This window comes from Capra hircus, chromosome 8 (genome assembly GCF_001704415.2).
Source record: "Capra hircus breed San Clemente chromosome 8, ASM170441v1, whole genome shotgun sequence".
Taxonomy (NCBI): domain Eukaryota; kingdom Metazoa; phylum Chordata; class Mammalia; order Artiodactyla; family Bovidae; genus Capra; species Capra hircus.
Genome location: NC_030815.1, coordinates 50,558,717 through 50,582,632, shown reverse-complemented (window position 1 = coordinate 50,582,632; position 23,916 = coordinate 50,558,717). Strand labels below are relative to the sequence as shown.

Here is a 23,916-nt window from a genome sequence, read left to right as displayed (position 1 = left end):
TCTTAGGGGATTCGCTTTGAATTAATGCCAGGATATCTCCACGGACTTGCTCAAGGCAAGTTTTAAGTGCCTGCATTAGATTTTCAGAATATCAAGACTCCTCAGAACCCACACGCTGAGGCAGTAACTCTAATATATTAGAACAATTGGTTTAAAGGTGGAACATTTAACCAAGTGTGCATTTTGTCTTTTTGACAATAGACTCCCAGTTTTATAAGCTTTCTGTCATTAAATAGAACAAGTCTACTGGTTAGGGTGTAACAGACGACAGTGTCAGAGAGGACAAGGTTACTTTTAAGGCCTTTCTGATTTTTCTAATCTCTATTTAGAGATTATTTTGAGGGACTAAGTAGAAATGTGCTACCAGCATAGAAACATCAATATTAAAGCTTAAAACAGCCATCTAGTAGTGATCCATAACCTCAATAGGAGGAAGGAAAGATTTTCAGCACATATTTCAAGTTCTTTAAATTTTTTGAAGAAGAATTTGGAGCCATAAATAACCCATAATTCATGTGTTGGTTCAGTTTCAAGGTCCAAACACTCATCGCTCTCTTACCAGTGAATTAGGAAAGCTTCTGGTCTCCTTTTCAAACAAATTCTACAGCCAATTATTATATCAGAGAATGGCATAACTGATTTTTACTTCATGCAGGTCTTAAGCAAAATGCTCTAAAGTTCTTTAGAAAGATATATTAAGAAAATATAAGATTATGTTATTACCTATAAAAATGATGAAAATGTGATAAAACACAATTCAATAAAACATGAACACACAGAGAGAAAAACAGTGGAAAAATTGGATTAATACTACAAGTAATAATACCTGGGCAAAGACTGCATAAACAGATTAATAAATAAAATGGTTAAAATTTTATCAAATTTCAGGAAGCTCAGGTGAGAGCATTTTAAAATTAAGAAAACAGAAACTAAAGCAGAAAGAAAAACTGAAAGAATCCATATGGCATTTATATTTAAACAGAGTATATCCAAAGGGAAAAAAGACCATAAGCAGCAAAACAAATTAACTGTCTAAAAGGGTGACTTCTTAATAATTTAATAATGGAAAGCTGTTTTGGAACACAGTGTTTTGTTTCACTGCAATAGTGCATGTCTAGTTTTAGAGACGGAGAAGGTGATGGCACCCCACTCCTGCACTCTTGCCTGAAAAATCCCATGGAGGGAGGAGCCTGGTGGGCTGCAGTCCATGGGGTCGCTAAGAGTCAGACATGACTGAGCGACTTCACTTTCACTTTTCACTTTCATGCATTGGAGAAGGAAATGGCAACCCACTCCAGTATTCTTGCCTGGAAAATCCCATGGACAGAGGAGCTTGGTAGACTGCAGTCCATGGGGTTGCTAAGAGTCAGACATGACTGAGCGACTTCACTTTCACTTTTCACTTTCATGCATTGGAGAAGGAAATGGCAACCCACTCCAGTGTTCTTGCCTGGAGAATCCCAGGGATGGGGGAGCCAGTCGGACACTACTGAACTGACTTAGCAGCAGCAGCAGCAGCAGAACAAGCAAAAACAACATAATCCTGAGCCCATGAAAATCTTTACCACTCTCTTTTAGAAAGTGTACTCCCTCTCCATGTCACCCAAAGGACACTCAGCAGGTCACAGATGATGGAAACCTAATTATGAAAATTGCCCAGGGCCATCATTAGGATTGACTTTTACTATTTGGATTTTGCTGACATATGGATTGACCGTTAATTTAAACAGAAGCAATCCCTCCCCAACCTTATCCCCCTTTTGGAAATGTAGCCAATATAATTTTGACCTTTAGGAATAACTAAATCAGAAGACATCTTTGGAGGCAATTATTACATTTTCAAACATTTAATCTAAATTTTAAAAAGTCACTTGATTGCTTAAATAATACATTTCATTCATTGACTAATGTTTTAAAGTAAGTATTTTCTAAATAGTCTGGCACCAAATGTTCCTAGAACAAACGTGTCTGAAAACCAAATAGCAGTTCCACAATAGTCTGCATAAACAGGGCTCAGATTTAAAAAGTAAATTTCTTTTTCTCAGTAGCAAGGGTATATTGTCACATATCCTTATCTATAGCTTACGTCTAAAATAAAAGTCTTTCCAGCTAGAAACATTTTCAACAGGCTTCCCCACATTTGTAAACATCACAGAAATAAATCCTGTACTGGTTGGGAGCGAGCCTGTTAAGTCGGTTGTGTACTATGGTAATGAAAACCAAAGTGTATCAAGCTCCAACAACTCCTACCCATCAGTTGACATTTCTGTGTACCATAGCTTATGTGGTATTTTAACCCCTGCCAGTTCTTCCCAAAATGGGTATTTGAAAATGTGGCCAAAGCAGGACCTATTCACCCCAATCAGTGGAAGAGCGATTCAGAGCTATTTCTGAGAGTCAGTGTCAAGCTTGCAATGCTGGGAAGTACTAGTCAACAGTGGGGCTGTTTCAGAGGCTGTCTTATAAGCATAAACACTCTATCTTTCAATAAGTCAGCAGCAGAACCTCATGAAATCTCCTTTCCTCTTCCTTATTGCAGAATAGTTTATGTCTATTATGGCTTTTGAAGTTGAGTGTAGAAAATGGAATTGGTTTTCCCATAGCTTCCCAATAGTTGTTTTTTTTTTTTTTTTTTTTGATTGGTGGATTTTAAAGTCTTCTTAGGATGTCCTGAGTCAAAAATTAATTCCAAACTAGTATCTCCAGGAGAAGTCTCCTGAGGAAGGTCAGTTTTATACAATTTCAACTCAAAACAGAAAAGATGATTTACCTAATGTAGTGAATGCTAGCATGCAAGGAAAGCTGTACTGACAGAGATGTGAGCATGTCACGGCCAACGCGCATACACGTGCTGTGAGTGGATGCACAGGCTTATAAGCACTTCAGTTGAGCATATAGGTATGTATTGCTTATGATGTAGATCATTTATATATATATACATATATATACACATATATATGAATCATTGCACTCACTGAGCATATATTATATATATATATACACACATATATATGAATCATTGCACTGAGCATGATAGGTGAATGACTATAACACATTACTAGATGACTTTGGAGATTTTTTTCAGATTGTTTAAGGATATCTAGAGGATGAGATGGCTGGATGGCATCACTGACTCGATGGACGTGAGTCTGAGTGAACTCCGAGTGTTGGTGATGGACAGGGAGGCCTGGCGTGCTGCGATTCATGGGGTCGCAAAGAGTCGGACACGACTGAGCGACTGAACTGAACTGAACTGAGAAAAGATATGGATTTGAATAAAAACCTAGGAAAGAACTACGGGCTCCCCACGTGGTTCAGTAGTAAAAACAATCCACCTGCCAAAGAAGGAGGAGGAAATGGCAACCCATTCCAGTGCTCTTGCTGGGATAATCCCGTGGGCAGAGGAGCCATGCGGGCTATAGCCCATGAGGTCGCAGAGTCGGACGCGACTGAAGCGACGGAGCATGCGCACAGGAAAGAATTACAGTGTCCTTTGTCCTGGGATGGTCTAAAATAACTCATGACCATTGGCCACTTAATACAGTTGTGACCATGGCAGAGATCCCAGAAATGTGACAAATTGAGCTGCATAGCCCAGCCCCCACACTCATGAAATTTCTTTTTTTTTCTTTTTGAGATAGAAGACGGGATTCTGGAAATAAGCGGCTTCTTGGGATGTAGTGCATGGATAGTTCGCTACTCAAAGATGTCAAGTAAATCCCTCTCAAGTAACCAAGGTCACCTGGGTAGGCCTGCAGCTCAACTAAGAACATATCTTAATCATTTGTCCCCCTTTTTCTTTCAAGAGGGAGCCAGGGAGGTGATCAGGTTGAAGTGGGCCAGGAGGGACAGGTGGATTGACCCTGAAGCTGTACCCATACAAAAGCTTACTCTTTACTTTGATTGTACATAAACTTGGGATGGTTTGGGATTGGTCACCACCCTCTCCTTGGGTAGCTCCTGGTTGTCCTCGATGTTGACTTTTTTTTTTCCCCCAAGAGCATGAGTGAAGAGAAGAGGCTGGTGCACACTTCTGATGTGACTATGGTTATTAACTGTATAGTTGACAGGACCATTTTACCCATGGAAACTTCCTATGGAAACTCCCACCACAGACATCATTCAGGATTGCTTAGTTGCCTATAAGTCCTTTCCTCTCCACTACTGTACCCTTCTCCTTGGGAAGCAGCTGTAACAAAGGGGATATTAGTGCATAGGCCCAGAGTGTCCACCAGGAAGTGGGAGAACCATTATCCTTCAAAATCATTTAGTCCATCGGCCTTATTTTTCAAATGAAGAGACTGAGCTCCAGAGAGCTGAATAATTTTGAACAAGTTCACGTGGCTAGCATGTGGAGCCAGGATTTCCTAAACTGCCTGCATAGGACCTGTGTTCAGGTGAGGGTGACAGGAGTGTCAGATAACAATGGAAGTTCACAAGATGTCTTCCGCCAAGGCAAAAAGGAAGAACTCAAGACACTGGATTTCCATTTCCCTGACCTGCTTGAATGGTTTTCCTCACTGATTTAGTCTACTTTTATTCATTTTTAAAGACTTATTAGGCACTTGCTCCTAAGTGGAATGCCTATGTGCGTTTGATACAGGTGCCACTAGAAGACATAGAAAATACATAGCTGGAGTTAAACTCTATTCTCTGTACCATTTCTGAATGAGCAGTTGAATAGGCATAATAGAGTTAAGCAGTTATAAAATATTTACCTCAAAAAGCCTATGCCATCGAAAATGCTGCCTTATGACGGTAGCACTTGCTTGGTGTTCTTAGGAAAGAACAACTGAAACACGATCAAGTTTTATAGAATTTTCCCCAATAAAACAGCACTAGAAATATCTTCCATGTGTCTATTTAGCTTTGATAAAAAAAAGTAGTACATCACAGGGATTAGAGCACCTTTAGGCCAATCCCTTTTGGTAAACTTCTCTATTAATACACAGCTTCTGAATAGAAGAATTTGCTAAAAGGAGGTTTATTTCTATCTTTTGATGTTTAAAATTCCAGGTTTCATAAATAGAACACAAAAGGAATAGGAAAGTAAATCTACAGTTAAGATTATATAGCAGGGATCAATGAATTCGCATTTCATTGTCCATCTGGAGAGAAAATTACTGAACAGCAAACTCAGACGATATATGTAAAAGGCAGTCTATACCATTAGCACTGAAGCTAATTTGATGGATTCCCCTCCCCGTTTTTAAAAGCACATTGATTGGCTGTGTGAATTGTCTTGCTGTCTGGTATCTCATAGATACACTGTCAATCATCTTTGAGCTTAAATGAGTTTTCATTAAGAGTATTAGTCCTGCAGAATCTTTCACCTCATCTGAAGGCTGTGGTGAGGGAGCTAACACACAGCCTCTCACTTTCTTTCTCAGTTTGTTTGCCAGTCTGCCTCTAGAAAGCTTCCTCTCCCTGCCACCAACCGCTGCAAAATCTTATTTGTAAAGATAAACACATGCACCATGCCAGCTTGAGATAAAATTCCTGCTAAAACCAGGTAAACCTGATGCCTAATTATTAATTTGCAGCTGCCTTTTGCCTTTTGCTTAGCTAGTGAGGGGCTCCCTTTGTCTGATGGGAGGAAACGTAGTTAAGAGAGGGTTTTGCTGTTACTCCGACCTGGGTTCACTGGCTTACTCTGCTTTTAATAAGTTTTGTAACTTTTGAGACTCAATGTTTTCACCTGCAAAATGGATATACAAATACTTATATAGCAGGCATAAGAGGGTTGTTATAAGCATTAAATATTGCTTGGCACCATGTAGGTGCTCAATAAAAGGTAATTACATAACTGGTAATGACTAGGAATGTTATTAGGTAATAAGGAGATGAATACATTTATGATATAAATTATCATTGATAATAACAATGATGATGATAAGGCTTATGCAGGACAGATACTGTTCTAAGGATTTTCAAATATTAACTGATTTGATCCACATGCCCAGGTTGGGGCTATTCTTGCATCACGTTTGCAACTGAGACTCAGCTTAGGTAAACTGACTGAAGGAAAAGCCGCAGCCAGGTTTTGAACTCAGGCAGTCCGACTGTAGAACCGAAGTTCTTAACTACTGTGCATCACTGGTGCCCTCCTGCCCACAGAGACGGTTATGGTGCTTTAGTGAAATGAATGGCAGTCTTTTAGGTGGTGCAGGGAAACACTGCGCATCACACTGTTGTGGCTCCGGTAGGGATCTCCATCCGACGCGCAGAGGAGTTTGTGTCCACTAGATGGCGGTGCCGTTTTAACGAAATGGGAACCAAGGCAGTGCTTAGGCTCAGGAGCCAGCTAAATTTGAGAGCTCTCCGAGGACAATGTAATTGCATCCCTAAAAGTCTGATGGAAGAAACCTCCAAATTTTACCGCAGATCTAGAGATCTGTAAAGACTAATAGTATCTGGAAATGAGAAAAATAAATGCTAGTTTGTTTTGGGGTCAATGTCTGTGTAGAAAATCTGGATGGATTTCAAGATTCTCTAGTTCAGGACAGAAGGAAAATGACCTAGGTAGAGTTACCTGAACTTCATGTTTCTGGCTGCAGTTCCCTTCCTATAATACCTCCTACTGATTCTAAATCGCAAAGAAACTGTGATTTAGAAATTAAATCACGAAGATTTTTGAATTCTTAGAAGTCTTTCCTTTTTCTGTATGGAACAGAAGACTGCCCAACAATTGTTTCTGCTTCCGTATGTTTTAAACATGTGTTCCAAATCAGTAGCAAACTCAGGCACTCAGATATTAAGTAGGATAAAAGCAAAAAATGGTGCCTAGTTCCTTTTCCTTTTAACATGTCCTCTTGGAAAGACTGAGTGACTTTACTTAAACCGATTGTCCTCTATTGACTGACAGTGCAGTTTGTGGACATTAAGCCCAGAGCAAATAGTAGGGTAATGGATAAGCACAAGAACTCCAGAATCAGATAGCCTGGGATGGAAGTTGGCGCTATCCTTTAGTAATCAAAGGATATGGGCAGGTCACGAGACATCTCTGAGCCTCTGTTTCCTCATCAGTAAAATGGGAATAATAGTTTTACCTATCTTATAAGATGCTTGTGAAAATTAAGTGTGTGAAGTGCCTGTGACATGGTCCCTGTTGAAGAGAGAAATCTAATGAATATTTTTGTTATCAGCGCTGATGGGCAGTTTTCTACGTCCTTCAGCTGTGGATGTTGCTACAAGGGCTTTGTCGACCACTTCTTTGCTCCCTGCCACAGGCTTAATTGCTGAGAGAGAGAAATAACGTTCCAGGTTTTGTAACTGTGTCACACCACGTCTTCCTCAGCCAGATGGGAGAAGTAGCCAAGATACATATGGCATGTCCTTCGTTATGTGTTCACATCAACTTTATTTAAAACACTCGTAGGCTTTGCGCTCCTACTCACTGTTTAGACAGAGAAGGTGACTGAACACGTGGTGGATAAGTGGAAACAGCTCAGAGCTACTGAGTGCTTACTGAGTGCCAAATGTGGCTCTGTTTTACATGTATGAACTCGTGGAATTCTTACAACCATGGTGAGATCTATGAGCTAGTACTTTTTGAGAAACAAATAGAATAAGCAAACTGGAATTGCGAAACTTGCTTTCCAGCTCAGATAATAGGCCACAGATCCAGGATTTGAATTCAAGTGGCCTAGTACCTATTTTTTGGCAATGCCAGGTGAGACCTTAGTTCCCCAACCAGGGATTGAACCTGCAGTGGAAGTTCCCTTGCAGTGGAAGAGCAGAGTCTTAATAACTAGATCACCAAGGAAGTCTGCAAGTGGCCTGGTTCTTAACCACTCTTTTCTGCTACCTCATAGGGAGAGATCTGAGGAGGCCTCAGACTTCTGAGCTCCACACTGCTTTCCCCTGTTCACTGAATACTGCAAAGAAGCCTGCTACAGCCACTGCCTGTGAGTTCCTCCGGGACACTGTTAACAGGCAGCTCTGTCACCCAGGAGGGTAATGTGTTAAACCTACATCCATATTTTTATGGCAATTACTGAATAAATCAACTGACTAGACATTTAACAGACTCTTAAGCTTAATAGGGTAAAAGAGTTGTGAGGAGAGAAGATAGAGCACCTAGACAGATGCGCTCTTGAACACCACTCCTTAGCAAGGACACCGCCGAAGCAAGAGGGTAGTGTTGCTCAGGCAGCTGTGCCTGGGACTCTTCCTGCTTAGTGGAGCTTATCTGTTGCTCTTCTGTAACTACAGTCTTTTTTTTTTTTTCACTGAACTCTAGACTTTATTTGGATTCCACCAAGTTTTTCACATCCTATTTACATTCCAGATCCAAGGTGGACTGTACTCTTTTTATTGCCAGTAATTCAGACTTTATTCCAATGTAAAATTCTTGAATTGAGATTTACAAGAGGCTTAGAGGTCTTCGGGTCTATCCTTCTGCCTCTACACAGAAGGAAACTGACATTTGTCCCCAGTTATCTTAGAGAGTTGGAGCCCTGTTCATTCACTTTCTTCTACATACTGCTTCTATATCCCTTAGCTATTTCACTTTTAATAGCATTACTTTGAACACTTGCTGAAATTTTGTTTATACCAATAACATTTTTCCTTCAGTGATGAACCCAAATCCAACAGATAGCATCTGTTCTTTACAGATAGCATCTATTTATAATTCCTTCTTTCTTCCTTTGCTTGAAATAAACTTTTATGGGCCTTGGGAACAATGACAGTTGTTAGACTATATTTTAAAATCAATTAGTTTTCACATTAGAAGTCATGAAAGCAAGTAAGTCACCTTAGACCTAAGAAAATGATCTTACGAAACAGGACCAAGGCCACTTCAAAGTAGAATTTCCAAAAATGTTCTGGAAGATTTCCACTTACCAATTTCGCTCATTGTTATCCCTGGTGCTAACTGCCCGTTGTTGAAAGAGCTATAGGTAAACAGGTTGGGTACGGATGTGAGGTCATAGATAGGTTCTTGCTTTATCTGCTTGATTCCAGTCATGTCAAGTCCTGACTGATCGGGGGACGGCTGGCCGGAATCCACGTTGTAATAACCCTCAGACTTGGGCAGGTCAATGACATGTCCATTGGCATATGTGCCGCTGGCCTCATTGTTCAGGTTGTTGAGGCCGTTGCTGATGCTGCTGCCATACACCCTGGCGAGGGCTTCCGCCTCCCCACTCTGCTGCTGCCGCTGCTCCTGCAGCCGCTGCTGGTGCTTCTGCACCTCAGCATACAGGCTGTCTCTTTGCTTCTTGGACATCCTCCCAAACTTCACAGCTGGCGGGAGACAAAAGTAGAAAACGGCACTTGTGGTTATCTCTCTCATTAACTACTGGGAGTTCAAGAGCTCACGATGACTGTCTCCTCAACACAAAATGCACAAAGTCCAAGTCCCATAGCCCCTGAGTCCATTGGTTTGCACTCCATGTTTGCTGAAAGGCTATATTCAGGGATTTCTGTAATGGTTTATGTGCATAGTGAGAACTAAGTCTAAGCTAGGAAGAAATTTAAATACTCACAGATGTATTTCTCATTGCCGTGAAGTTAGAAGGCACATTTCCTTGTTCTTTGTTACTTGTGGGGAAAATAAAATTCACAAAAATCTCAAACTACCACATAGTATCTATTCAAATGTCAGCCAACACTCATCATTAACTTCCCTCCTAAGTGTTAGGATTTCTGGAATGTCAGCTAAGACCCTATTATTTCACTATTGTCTAAATAGCAGGTTGGGTAAGACCAAGATGTAGAACAGGGTGAGAAACACAATTTTAAGTAACATCATTTGCCTTCACTTCTCTACATCTGAGTCTCTATTTCTGCTTTGCCAGTAAGTACATCTGTATCATTTTTCTACATAGGAGCGTTATTACACAATATTTGCTTTTTTTCTTTCTGACTGACTTCACTCTGTATGACAGTCCCTAGGTCCATTCCTGTCTCTACAAATGGCACAATTTAGTTCCTTTTCATAGCTGAGTAATATTCCATTGTATATATGTACCATTTGCTTTTTTTTCTTTCTGACTGACTTCACTCTGTATGACAGTCCCTAGTCCATCCCTGCCTCTACAAATGGCACAATTTAGTTCCTTTTCATAGCTGAGTAATATTCCATTGTACATATGTACCATTTACTTTTTTTCTTTCTGACTGACTTCACTCTGTATGATAGTCCCTAGTCCATCCCTGTCTCTACAAATGGCACAATTTAGTTCCTTTTCATGGCTGAATAATATTCCATTGTATACATGTACCACATCTTTATCCGTTTGTTGATGGAAATTTAGGTTGCTTCCATGTCCTGGCTATTGTAAATACTGCTGCAATTGTAGTATCTTTCAAACCTCTTTCAAAACCTCCTTGCTTTAGATTTCTATGCACTCTAGGTGAAACGGGCTTCCCTGGTAGCTCAGCTGGTAAAGAATCTGCCTGCAATGCAGGAGACCCCAGTTCGATTCCTGGGTTGGGAAGATCCCTGGAGAAGGGATGCCTGCTCCAGTATTCTTGGGCTTCCCTAGTGGCTCAGATGGTAAAGAATCTGCCTGAAGTGCAGGAGACCTGGATCTGATCCCTGGTTGGGCAGCTCTCCTTAAGGAGTGGCATGGCAAACTACTCCAGTATTCTTGCCTGGAGAATCCCCAAGAACAGAGGAGCCTGAGCAACTAAGCACACTAGGTGAAACAGCTATTGTAGTGGATTGCCTGCTTTAATAACCCTGATGCTTTTTGCCTGTGTGCCTTCTCTTTCTCATATAAATTTGCAATGCCCTTTCATTCTGTGCAGGCATCCTGCTCCACCCCTTTGACTCAGGGTCATGCTCTGGGCCCATGGGATATTGATGTATGTAAGCTTTCCTGGTCGCTCAGGTAGTAAAGAATCTGTCTGCAATGTGGGAAACCTGGGTTCGAAAGATCCCCTGGAGGAGGACCTGGCAACCCACTCCAGTATTCTTGCCTGGAGAATCCCCATGGACAAAGGAACCTGGCAGGCTATACAGTCCATGTGGTCACAAAGAGTTGGACACAACTGAGCAACACACGCACAGACAGAGGGCTTCCCTGGTGGCTCAGTGGTGGGGAATCTGCCTACAATGCAGCAGTCACAGGGGACACAGGTTTGATCCCTGCGTCACAAAGATCCTGTGGAGGAGGGCATGGCAACCCACTCCAGTATTCATGCCTGGAGAATCCCCATAGACAGAGGAGCCTGGCGGGCTACAGTCCATGGGGTCGCAAAGAGTCGGACGTGACTGAAACCACCACTTAGCACGCACGCACGCACACACACAATGCAAACAGAGACTTAAACAGTGCCTGTGTGAGTGCCTAAACTAGTCTGCTGGAGGATAAGAGATGTGAAACACAGCAGAGCCATCTCAGTCAAAGCCAACTACAGTTAGGAGGGTTGGAGAACTAACCTGCAGCTGACAAAAGATGTGGGAATGAACCCAGACAACACCCTACATTTAGCAATTTTAGGTTCAGAATTCTGCTCACAATCAAAGCTAGCAGTGTCAAGTAAGTACGCTGCCAAGTTCCTTGCCCTGGTAAATATCTGAAAACTCACTCAATGGTGAATAGTAATGCCTCTTTCAAAAAACTGACTTATCAAGTCATTGAACAACTTAAATATTTTCAAAGAAAAAACTTAAAGTTCCACTACATTTTGAAATAATCAGGCTTAATCCTAAATCAAGGATTTTGCTGACAATGGCTTCAATATTAGTTTAGAATAAATTTTCTGCTCATTTCAGAAACACAGATGAGCCAGTTTTTCAGTTTTATGTCCCTTTCTATAGTAAGTGGTGACATATTTGGGAAAAAAAAATTACAGCACTTGGCAAAATAAACTTACTGAACTTTCCTGATAAATAAAAAATTCCTTCTCACTATTTGTAAATACATTTATTGTATTCATAGACTTATTTTTAGCAAAGGCTATATTACTATTATATTTTCAAGCAGCAGCATTCTTCTTTCCACTACCCGTTAATCAGTACAACACGTGTTTTAAATGTTTGCCCCTCTCAAATTTGAATTATTCTATTAATGAGATTCACTTGAGTATGGAGGCAGCCTCTTGTTAAACTGCTAGCTCTCAAAGAAACTAGCACAGTTCTGTATACATTGCAAGTGCTTCATAAATATTCAACAATGATAGTATTTGCTTGTGATGTGCTCTTAAACCTGATTTTGATCCCACACTTGCAAAGAACAACTTTGTGTAAATGTGTTGGAAACTTTTTCAGGTCTACTTGAAATGATAGGATTCAAAATGGAATGTAAGTTTTTGGAGTAATTTTAAAACAAAGTTGCAAACTCTGGGAGATGGTGAAGGACAGGGAGGACTGGTGTGCTGCAGCCCATGGGGTCGCAAAGAGTCAGACACCACTTAGCAACTGAACAACGATAAAACAGACGCTGCTTCTTCAAAGATTGCTGCTTTCTACCACACAACTAGACACAAGTTTTTTTTTGTTTGTTTGTTTCAAGAAGAATTCAGTTGTTGAACTTATCATCTATGACTTTTCAGAGTCATTTTAAAAATTATTTTATCTTTGGCTGTAATGTTTATATCTCACTACTTATCAAGGAAACCGGTCTTAATTTAACATTTAAATGTCAAGGATATGCCTTTTTTATAGTGCTTTAAGATTTGTAGAAATAATCTGATTCCATCTACCTAAAGCTAGTTATAATTTTGAAATATTCTTTCTCATCCTCCTCAGGTTGTACTCCAATAGAGCGTCCTGTGATGATGGAACGTTCCCTGTGCTTTTGAGTGTGGTAGTCACAAGCCACATGTGGCTTTTGAGCACTTGAAATATAGCTAGTATGACTAAAGAGCTGAATTGTGAATTTTATTTAATTTTTAAAAAATTCATTTGAAAAACTTTTAATTGGAGGATAATTGCTTTACAATGAATGTCGTGTTGGTTTCTGCCATATAACAATGTGACTCAGCCATGACTATGTATATGTTCCCTCCTTCTTGAACCTCCCTCCAACCCCTCACCCCATTCCACCCCCTAGGTTGTCACAGAGCACTGAGCTGAGCACCCTGTGTTATATGACAACTTCCCAGTAGCTGTCTGTTTTACATACGGTAATATATATGTTTCCACGCTACTCTCTCAGTTCGTCCCACTGCTCCTTCCCCTGCTGTGTCCACAAGTCTAAATTTTATTTAATTTTAACAAATCTAAATTTAAATAGTGACATGCAGATATCTTATTGGGCAATGCCATGCTGGATAAGAAGAAGCCAAACCTGTGACACCTGCCCTTGTAGGCAGCTTTCATGTTTTCACAGAGACATGCCATTTGGAGGACACATAGTTAATTATTGCAAGGTAATTACCATGTTTTCCCTTTGGGGTGCAGTTTCTTCCTACTGATACAAAACCTTTTTCTGTTTATTTTTTTTTAAGTAGTACTAATACAACTGGAAATAGTTTACACTGAAGATTCCTGTAGCTAACATTTGTGAAGGGTCCACTTAAAAAAAGAAAGAAATACAATGGTGGAGAAGGTTCGGTGGGTATACACGTGCACTCACTCCACACACACATGTGCGTGCAATACCTTCACCCTTTAGTGCACACAAACACTTCCATGTTTGCCAAGTGGATTTGACTTGATTCTCTGCCAATGCTAAATTTGAGCAAATTTGTTACTGCTGAGTGTGTCTTCTACTCATATACCTGCTGTGGCTAATCCACCACTATCAAAGCTGAAATTCAGGAGAGAATGAAAGTCCAGTGGAGTCAACAGTTATATCAAGCTGTCTACTAGTAGTTATGCTGTTTCAGTGACCGGCTATAGTGAAGTAAATATTCTTACAGACAGGCATAGCTTATAGAGAGCAAATGAAAAAACATAAAAATGAAGATGCCACTGTATGTCTGAGGGAAGCTGAATGGGGTGTTATGTAGAAAGAAGTTTGATGTGAGATAACTTACTGTGGCTGCTGGTACTACTGCTAAAGCACTTTGAAAATGCTTGCTTCATCTGCAGAAGGTAGCTGCAATAAATTAGTGGCAGAAGACATGCCACCTCTCATTCTTGAGTCCTTATAGACATGGCTAATCAACCATAACCTCAGGACTTTGTAATCCTTTGATACCACATGCTAGGCATTATCAATCAATAGCAGATAAACCCTATTTAGCTTCCCAGGTATTGAACTTGACAGACGCGCGTGTGCTAAGTCATGTCCGACTCTTGGCGATCCCCTGGCACTGTAGCCTTCCAGGCTTCTCTGTCCATAGGTTTTCCCAGGCAAGAAATACTGAAATTTTTGCCATCTCCTACTCCAGAGGATCTTCCTGACCCAGGGATCAAACCCATGTCTCCTGTGTCTCCTGCACTGTCAGGCTGATTCTTTACCACTGTGCCACCTGGGAAGTCCATTCCCAAGTATTAGTGTGGCTTACTTAGTTTATAAAGTACCCTTTATATTCAAGGCTTATAACAAACTTCCTCTATACAAATGATAAAGAAGAATTTGTTTTCCCTTAGAGAGAATCATTTTTTCCTTCTGTTGAACTTCCTTTTCCTCATTCCCAACCACTTCTATCACCCCTTAGTATTTCTTCTCATCATCAGTTGGACATAAGACATGTTTAGGAGGCAATTTGGATGATGTTCCTGGAAGCCTCAGGATTGTTTCTAGACTTAAAATCAAGAAGGATCATTATTCTTAATCCTCAGCATCCTTAGGTACTGTATTGCTTTTACTTGCATAGAAGTTTATGCTGCAGTAAATTTCTTCCCCCTTGAGAAGGAATTGTGGCTCTATCCATAAACAATCCTTCCCCTACCAATATATTTCTTTTATGTTGTGAGATTGAGATAATCTCTTAGATTTTGTAGGCTGATGTCACTAAATCTGCCTTGGACCAAACACCCATCCCTTGCCCATGATTCTGCTCACCAGCCCACACCAACATGATCTCTCATTCCAAATACATACTTCCTTATATTATGGGAAGAAGCACCATTTCTCAGTGGGTTAGTCTCTGTATAATTGTTAATGGAGCTTTTCAGACACTGCCAATTATTATGCCACCTTCAAATTATAAAAATGAAGTACAAAATCATCAACTCAAATTCCCACAGAATTTCACTAAATAAATTCTGAAAATCATTTAACCCTTACCTCATAATTTCTTCACTTTAGTAATGTATAAGTACACAGGGCTACAAATTTACCCTAAAGAGTAAATGTATGTGATTAGCAAATTTAGAAAAACAGACAAAAAGATTGGCTAATAGAAAAGTTTTGGAAACTTAATCTCCGTAGCTCTAGAATCTACCTATAAACTGAAGGGCTCAAGATCAGATTATTTTAATTTTTTGAGTCAAACGTATCTTATTGGTGTGCTTTTGTGCAAGGCAAATTTAGGCGAGCTAGAAATTAGAGAAATGGTAAGAAAAATACAAGATGCAGCTATCTGGAGAAGGCAAGCTAAGAAGTAAACAGTGTATATGTTTAGATATCTTCTAAGCAGAGCTAAATTTATCCAAATGACTAAAAGCCCTGAATTTATTTAATAGCTTATAGAATCCCTTTATACCAAGAGACAGTGAAGGCAATTAGCTAAATTTCTTTAAAATCTAGAAATGTTTCTTTTTCCTTTTTTGGTCCATACTATCTTGAACTTCGTTAGAGGGAGTGAGACCAGAGACACAGAAATCACAATGATTCACATAAAGAGAATAAGTATCAGGGACTTTGTCTCTGTCTCAGGCTCTACATAAAAAACATTTTCATGATTCATTCAGCAAACGCTTAGGTGCCTGCTTTTAACCAGATCCTGAGGATTCAGTGGGAACTAGACAGAAATGACCCCAGGACTCAGGGCTGTTCATAATCCAATATAGGAGTGCTATGCCAGTATCAGTGTGGAAAGAATTTGTTTAGCTGAATACTAAAAATGGAAGCCAAGCTAGATGAAATCCTTTGTGTGAGTTTATTTGTCCTCTTCATTAATCTAAGAAAGTGCCAAGCCACCCATTTGGGTTGGGTGTGATGGTAAAGTGCACACCTGAGTCTATTCTGAGAAGGACACCATCTACACAACCCTTCTAAGACATGGAGTTCTGCTGCAGCCTCTGCTATCTTCATCTGAATAGGCCACATTCATTAGTGGAGATTTTGGGCTTCCTATAGAAGCACGTTTTGTTCCTTAGCATCTCCACATAATAAACAGCTTGTGCACCAGTCTGATTTACCCAAGTGGTCCAGGTTTGCCTGAAACTTTCCAGTTTTAGCTCAGAAACTCTCACATCCCAGGAAATCCCTCATTCACAGAAAAACCTGGACAAGCGGTCACCTTTCACTCTATGTGGCTTTCACCTAATCTATTTAGCACAGCTTGCTCGGTGAGATACAGGAACGTCTTTCCTTTCTTCCTATTTCATAGGCAAAACTATATATTTATATGCTCTTACTTTCCCTCTTAATACACTGCCAGCATGTAGCTTTCTTTACTTTGGATCCCCAATTCTCTTTGTCTAGAATTCTTCCAACCCTTTAAACAGATTCCAGCGAAGCATCCATTTGAAAGCCTTTAAGTAAGAAATAGGAAGGCAACGCCTTACCATCTCTTGACATTCCTAGGGCAAGACACTTCTGCAGTCGGCAGTGTTGGCAACGGTTTCTGTTGGTTCTGTCAATTAAACAGTTTCTCTGCCTCGGGCAGGAGTAAGAGGCATTGTTCTGCTGGCTCCTCCTAAAGAATCCCTAGAGGGAGAGAGACAATGGGAGGCAGGTAGATTTATGAGAAGGGACCATTAACATATACTACAGTGAAAGTAACTGACTTCAATTTTTACAACTCTTTGGCTACCTCTCCTTGGATAGCTTACAGACATTTCTATTGGAGAAAACTTGGACTCTGCCAAGATATGAGGGTATCATTCATTCATTCATTCATATTTACTAAAGACATCTTTACTGTTCTGTGTGAAGTGAAACAGAACAGAGTTTCTGCTTCCAGAGAGCAGTGGGAAAGAGTGGCAGAAGAGAGTGTCACATACAACAACACTTGTTGGGGGTAATGCGTGCGTGCTCAGTTGTGTCTGACTCTGTGATTCTATGGAACATAGCCCACCAGGTTCCTCTGTTCATGGGATTCTTCAAGGCAAGAATACTGAACTGGGTTGCCATGCCCTCCTTCGGGGGATCTTCCCGCCTTAGGAATTGAACACATGTCTCTTAGGCTCCTGCATTGGCAGGCAGGTTCTTTACCACTAGCACCACCTGGGACAATAACACAGGCTTATGTCAAGGCTGTGTGAGTGAGGAACTTGGGGTACTGAGGACTGTGGGTTCAACAGGCGCCACTATCTTCCTAGTTTTTCAGATGCTTTTTCATCCATTTCGAAATGTTTGTATTTGGCCCGAATGTATCTGGAAGGTTGTATTTCTAACCAATGATGTACATTAGAGTCAACCACATCTTTTGAATAAAGGAAATTTGGTTTATAAACTGCCAATTAAAAAAATAAACAATAAGTAAAAACTGAATGAATGCCCTCTGCTTGATCTTGTTACTGAGTCCAAGCTCTCTCTGCTTGCAGCAAGATAGGCCAATAAACCCAGGAGACGAGGTGTTGAGGCAAGTAATACAACTTTATTTGGAAAGCCAGCTAGCAGAGAAGATGGCAGAGTAGCATCTCAAAATAACCATCTTGTTGGGCCTGGATGCCAGATTCTTTTATGGATCAGAGATGTGAGGAGGTGAGGAAACAAAGTAAGAAGACAATTTAATTCTTGCAACTATCTCTTAGAATGGCAAGTCTCAGACAGGCGGATGTGTTAGTTTCACTTCCTTACAGTCATTTCTTGGGTGGTGTAAAATGGAATATCTCCTGTCATATCAATAAACAAACATACCACAGCTATCTGTGATTCTGGTCCCCCAAATGTGAGTTTCTGAGCCAAGCCACGTTGGGGGCCATTTCCCACACAAAGTACTCAAGACTGTCCCAGTACTTCACAGGTGGGCAGGGTCAGGCTATCTTCCTGTGAGTCAAACAAAGGCACCCTAGCCCAGGGGTGGGGGATGTTGGTGAGGGGGGCATGTCTCCCTGAGGCAGGCCATTATGTATGCCTCTAATAACAAAAGGGGCAAAAGAAATGCTAACACCTCAGAGGCAGATCCAGTATGGATCAAAATTAACCCATTCCCGTTACTGTCTGAGACTATAGTGATGCAGGAGGTACTCAAGCAAGTAAATTTAGGGCTTTCTGGTGCAAAATGAACTGCCTTGGACCATACAGCACCCTTATAAATAAATCCACAGCTGAGTTTATTTATTTATTTATTTTGTCTAATTCTTTGGCTACAACCCATATTAGTTATCTTAGCAAAAATCCTAAATAAACATTTTCTCCAGAGATATGAAAGTTTCCTTCACCCTTTCGTTTACCTATTTAATGTTTTCCTCATCATCCCTTGCTCTTGAATTGCAAACCAGCAAAGGTGCAAAGTGCTACAAACAGATTTACCAAGACAAATGTTAGGAAAAGATAACCTATAGTATTGTCTCTTGGCAGCAGGAAGCCTAGAAAATGTTCAGGAGGGCTGACCAATGCCCACGATGCCCATCTTGCTGAGAGGTCTGGAAGTGGACACCTGACTTCTGTTAAACAGCTTCCATGTCTCCTCAAGTATCAATGGGAGGATAGAGCAGGGCCGGGACTAGGGTGAGGTTGGTGAGGCAACCATCTTGATCCCATATTTAAGGGTTGCCAAAAGATGTGGCACTCAGAATAAATATTCTAACACTGATTTTAAATGTTAAGAATCAACATTAATGCACACCCCTCAAAAATTTAAATAAAAGCAGAATTAAAATGACCGATTTTCCTTTTGTCTTGGGCTTCCATATGGCTTGGCAAAGCACTGCAACAGAGAGCTTGGCCAATCTTGTGAAAAACTCAGAAAACGAAGCATGGCCAAGAATCTCCTCTCTGTTTTGTGTTTATAAGCCCCAAGCCATTCAACAACAAGGACTAATTTTGCCCCCATAGTTCCAAGTGTATTATTTATTTAATGGACCAGTGGTGGCAAAATAAGATATCCAACTGTCCAGTTTGAAAGAATTCACAGAGCCCTTAAACAAGAGATCACATCCAAACCCCCAGGGATTGAAATGATGTACTTCATCTACCGTGAAAGCTGTCAGAAAGCATAACCTCAGTCCATTGGTCCTGATTAAAGATGACTTGGAATTTACATTTTACAAAAAAATTGTGCAGTTTTTATCTGTGGATACTCTAAGTGCCACTTAGCAAAGGAATTGACAGAAAAGACTTTTTTTGAAGTCACAGCTACAGCCCTAATTTAAGGCTAATTTGACATTAATTGTAAGGCATTTCTTGCTTATCTGTTGCTCATTATTGCAAATGAGGTTTTTGGCATGAAAAGGAGATTTCGTTTTAAATTTTTATTGAATGAAAAGGAATCTGAATAAGTCCACACGCTGAAATGATGTTTTTTAAATGTGGGTTGCTTATGTTGACCTGAAAACAGGATTATGAAAATTCAGAGATTGATACTAAATGTGCTGACATTGATATCTTATTCTGAGCAGAATTTCTTGAGTTTGCTATTTGGAGAAAAATGTAGCATATTTACAAATGTGGGTTTTTCCATGAAATAAAAAAATTTGTGTGATGTACAATGTCATTTTGACTAAAACCTCAGAATGTGCTTCAAAATAACAACACAAGTTTTTTGAATCTGGGTTCCTTCTTTAAATAGAAAAGATGACAGGAACCTAAACACTCATTCTTGGCTATTGACCTGTTGGAATATATTTGTTAAGTAGTCCAATAGTTTAAAAATTACTGCTTAAAACTGTTTAGCTCCTTAGCAATACCACAGATTCATATTTTGAAATCAGACATTTTCTAAATCCAGCTGTAAACAATAAAACAAAACATTTCCACTTTGACAGTGGTCTAAAATCACCATCACCATGATGGTGGTGTTAGTTACTCAGTTCTGTCTGACTCTTTGGGACCCCATAGACTGTGTCCTATCAGGCTCCTCTGTTCATGGAATTCTCCATGCAAGAATACTGGAGTGGGTTGCCACTCTCTTCTCTAGGGCATCTTCCCGATCCAGGGATTGAACCTGGGTCTCTGGTATTGCAGGCAGATTCTTTACCATCTGAACCACCAGGGAAGTCCCTTTTTCTCCCCCCATGGATAGTGTATAAACTAGACCAGAGCTCTTAAATTGTATAATAAACCGACACAGTGGGAGTGAGGGTAATTTCACTGGAGAGGGGTCTGATTCCTGAGGAGTGAAAGAGGAGAGTGAAAAAGCCGGCTTAAAGCTCAACATTCAGAAAACGAAGATCATGGCATCTGGTCCCATCACTTCATGGGAAATAGATGGGGAAACAGTGGAAGCAGTGTCAGACTTTATTGTTTTGGGCTCCAAAATCACTGCAGATGGTGACTGCAGCCATGAAATTAAAAGACACTTACTCCTTGGAAGAAAAGTTATGACCAACCTAGATAGTATATTCAAAAGCAGACACATTACTTTGCCGACTAAGGTCTGTCTAGTCAAGGCTATGGTTTTTCCAGTAGTCATGTATGGATGTGAGAGTTGAACTGTGAAGAAGGCTGAGTGCTGAAGAATTGATGCTTTTGAAGCGTGGTGTTGGAGAAGACTCTTGAGAGTCCCTTGGACTGCAAGGAGATCCAATCAGTCCATTCTGAAGGAGATCAGCCCTGGTATTTCTTTGGAAGGAATGATGCTGAAGCTGAAACTCCAGTACTTTGGCCACCTCATGCGAAGAGTTGGCTCATTGGAAAAGACTCTGATGCTGGGAGGGATTGGAGGCAGGAGGAGAAGGGGATGACAGAGGATGAGATGGCTGGATGGCATCACTGACTCAATGGACGTGAGTCTGAGTGAACTCCGGGAGTTGGTGATGGACAGGGAGGCCTGGCGTGCTGCGATTCATGGGGTCTCAGAGAGTCGGACACGACTGGGCGACTGAACTGAACTGATGAAGAAAATTGTCTATCTGCTTGGAGGAAGTAATAACTTATTCTAAGAGAGTAAAATAAATTGCTGATCTGTAATTTTGCTTTACTGTTTCATGAGATCAGTTGAGGCACATTAAAGTAGATAGCATGCAATTCTGAATTATAGGTCTGCAGAAGAACAGAATACAAGGCACATCTCATGATGTTCAAACATGGATTATTGCTTATCACCTCTAAAGCAGGTTGGTATGTTGCTGCGTTAGTACATTGGTGTTATTCTTCCCCCTCTGCATTCCCTCTCCTGACTTTATTTTCATTTATTCCTTTTTTTTCCCCTTTCCTCCCAGTTTCAATTCCAGGAATTATACTTCTTCGAGACTGTTATGAAGATACTGCCAATTTTTCACATAGCATGACGATCTGAGTTTCAGTACATTTTGTTTCATTTATATCTGAACGTCTTACAAGATTAAGGGTGGTTCTTAGAATCTGTGATTGTGCTGCATCGCCTTCATTCTACTGACCTTAAATTAATGATTCACTCAACTTGCATCTTGGATCAAAAAAATAATTGCTTTTGCCAATAACTTTGCCAGTCTATCAATTTCTCTTCCTGGACTATAGCTTCATTTCATTTGTTCTGGTTGCACAGTGCCCTTTAAAATTAGTTGTAGAACTGTTTTCATTTCCCCTTGATATTTAGTCTCTCGTCTTTCCTACCTTCTAAGGATTGAATTTAAACATTTACTCTTAAGTTTCAAATTTCTCTTATTTCGGATTAGTCTATGTTAACTGCTATTCCTCCAGTTTTAAGATTTTAAAAATCAACTTGCTTATAGGAATTGGAAGAATTAGTTGGATTTGTCGTGGAGGGTAACACTGGACTGAGAATGAAAACAAAAACAAACATGTTTGTTTATGTTCTCTCATGAACTAGATCAGTGATATTGGCCATATGACATAATCTTGTTAATAACACAGGACCTTTTTGATGAAATTGAGGCAGATTATTTTTAACTGACAAGAGGTTATCTGCTCCACTTTTAAGATTTCATACTTCTAGTTTTTTTTTCTGAAATATGAGAATAAAGGATAGTCACAAGCATATTGCAAATGTTACCTTGACTTCTTTCTCAAGCAGATAAATAAATACAGGCCCATTAACTTATAATCTTTATTTTAAACTTAAATGTTGATATAAATGTGGTGGAGTTTACTGGACACAAGACTGTTAATACAGCACATCAGTATTTATATTTTGGTAAATGTGAATAACTGAGGCTTTTAAATAGCAATCCACTTCTAAGCAGCTCCTGATGTGTTAGACAATGGCAAAAAGGTGAAAGGCCAAACAACAGAAATTAACCCACCCACCACCAAGCAAGAATTCCTGAGTGTCAGCAGCAGGATAAGACCTTTCAAAAGTTGTCACCTCTTGCATTGTGAAGCACACAGATGCCTGAGGCCAACACAGACGCTGTCAGCTGTGCCTTGTTAACGCCCGTACCTTGCAGCCTTCACACGTGATGACTCCGTAGTGGATCCCAGAGGACTTATCGCCACAAATTTTGCATGGTATCACTTCAATTTGTGCTGAAAGGGGAAAACAGACAGTTTTGAGCTTACAGAGTTGTCTTCCTTTCACCCTCCCATCTCCCTCCTCACTTCTCCTGTTGTGACTCAGTGTTGAAGACTCAGTGTTTTGGGGCGTGGGGAGTGGGGCGGGGGGTGCTGTAGGGTCATCTGTTCTATCTGAATGGCTTCCCTAAGCTTCTTCTAAGTAACCTGGTCGTGGTCAGTCCTTCAGTTGTATCTGACTCTGCGACCTCAGGGACTGTAGCCTGCCAGGCTCCTCTGTCCATGGGATTCTCCAAGTAAGAATACTTAAGTGGGTTGCTATTTCCTCCTCCAGGGGATCTTTCCGACTCATGGATCTAACCTGTGTCTACTGCGTCTCCTGTATTCGGCAGAGGGATTCTCTATCACTGAGGCATTTGGGAATCCCTTCTAAATAAAGGGCATCCATTTACCATTGTTTGTTTTGTTTTCCTTAATCTAGAAAATGTAACCAGGGACTAGAAGTTTTCTAAACTTTTGGTTTCATTGTTTTTTTCCTTTTCGAACTTCATATAGTGTGACTTAAAAATCTCTTGAACCGGTGGTTTTGGTTTTCTTTTTGTACTTCAAACTTTAAGTCACTGAGAATGATCACATTACCTTTTTCAATGATACTTTAAATGAGTAAATAAAGCAAAACTGGAAGGGGTAGAGGTGATTTCATACACTAAATGGCTGGAGGTTTACTTGTGAAAATGCCAATGAATAATCTGTCCAATATTTATTGAGTATCTATATATCCACTAAAATAATAAAGGCTGTTGACATAAGATATACTAATGACACCAATTAGCTAATCAATAAACCAAATATAATACATGGAGATATCAAGGAAAAAATGATAAAGCATATGGGTACATGCTAAGTCACTTCAGTTGTGTCTGACTCTTTGTGACCACCAGGCTCCTTTGTCCATGGGATTCTCCAGGCAAGAATACTGGATTGAGAATATAAGAATACTGCCATGCCCTCCTCCAGGGGATCTTCCTGACTCAGTGATCAAACCAGAGTCTCTCAGTCTCTTGCACTGGTAGGCAGGTTCTTTACCGCTAGCGCCACCTGGGAAGCCCAAAGCATGTGGGTACTATCACTTCAATAGGACTGAAACAATTTCACTGGAGATAAAGATATTTTGATTTTGAAAACTGTGTAGGAGGTGTGAAGCAAAAGGTATAGCTGCAAGCAGGGTGGAATTGAGATGGCCCCGAATGATTGTGGCTGGTGATCACTGAGACAAGTAACTTGGCTTTAATGGAAACTTAGGTCATAAAACTGGACAGAGGGAGTGCTATCAGATTATAAAGTT

At 40.3% G+C, this 23,916-nt stretch overlaps 1 protein-coding gene across 1 annotated transcript in view; it reads right to left on the bottom strand.

The window, feature by feature from the left end:
* The window catches only part of RORB (RAR related orphan receptor B), an 84,534-nt gene that overhangs the window by 35,675 nt on the left and 24,943 nt on the right, over positions 1-23,916 (bottom strand). Inside the window, exons 2-4 of the mRNA XM_018052768.1 lie at positions 22,501-22,586; positions 16,580-16,721; positions 8,848-9,249 (exon numbers count right to left, since the gene is read on the bottom strand). Coding sequence (XP_017908257.1) covers positions 8,848-9,249; positions 16,580-16,721; positions 22,501-22,586 — 630 coding nt within the window. The remainder of the gene's footprint in view (positions 1-8,847; positions 9,250-16,579; positions 16,722-22,500; positions 22,587-23,916) is intronic.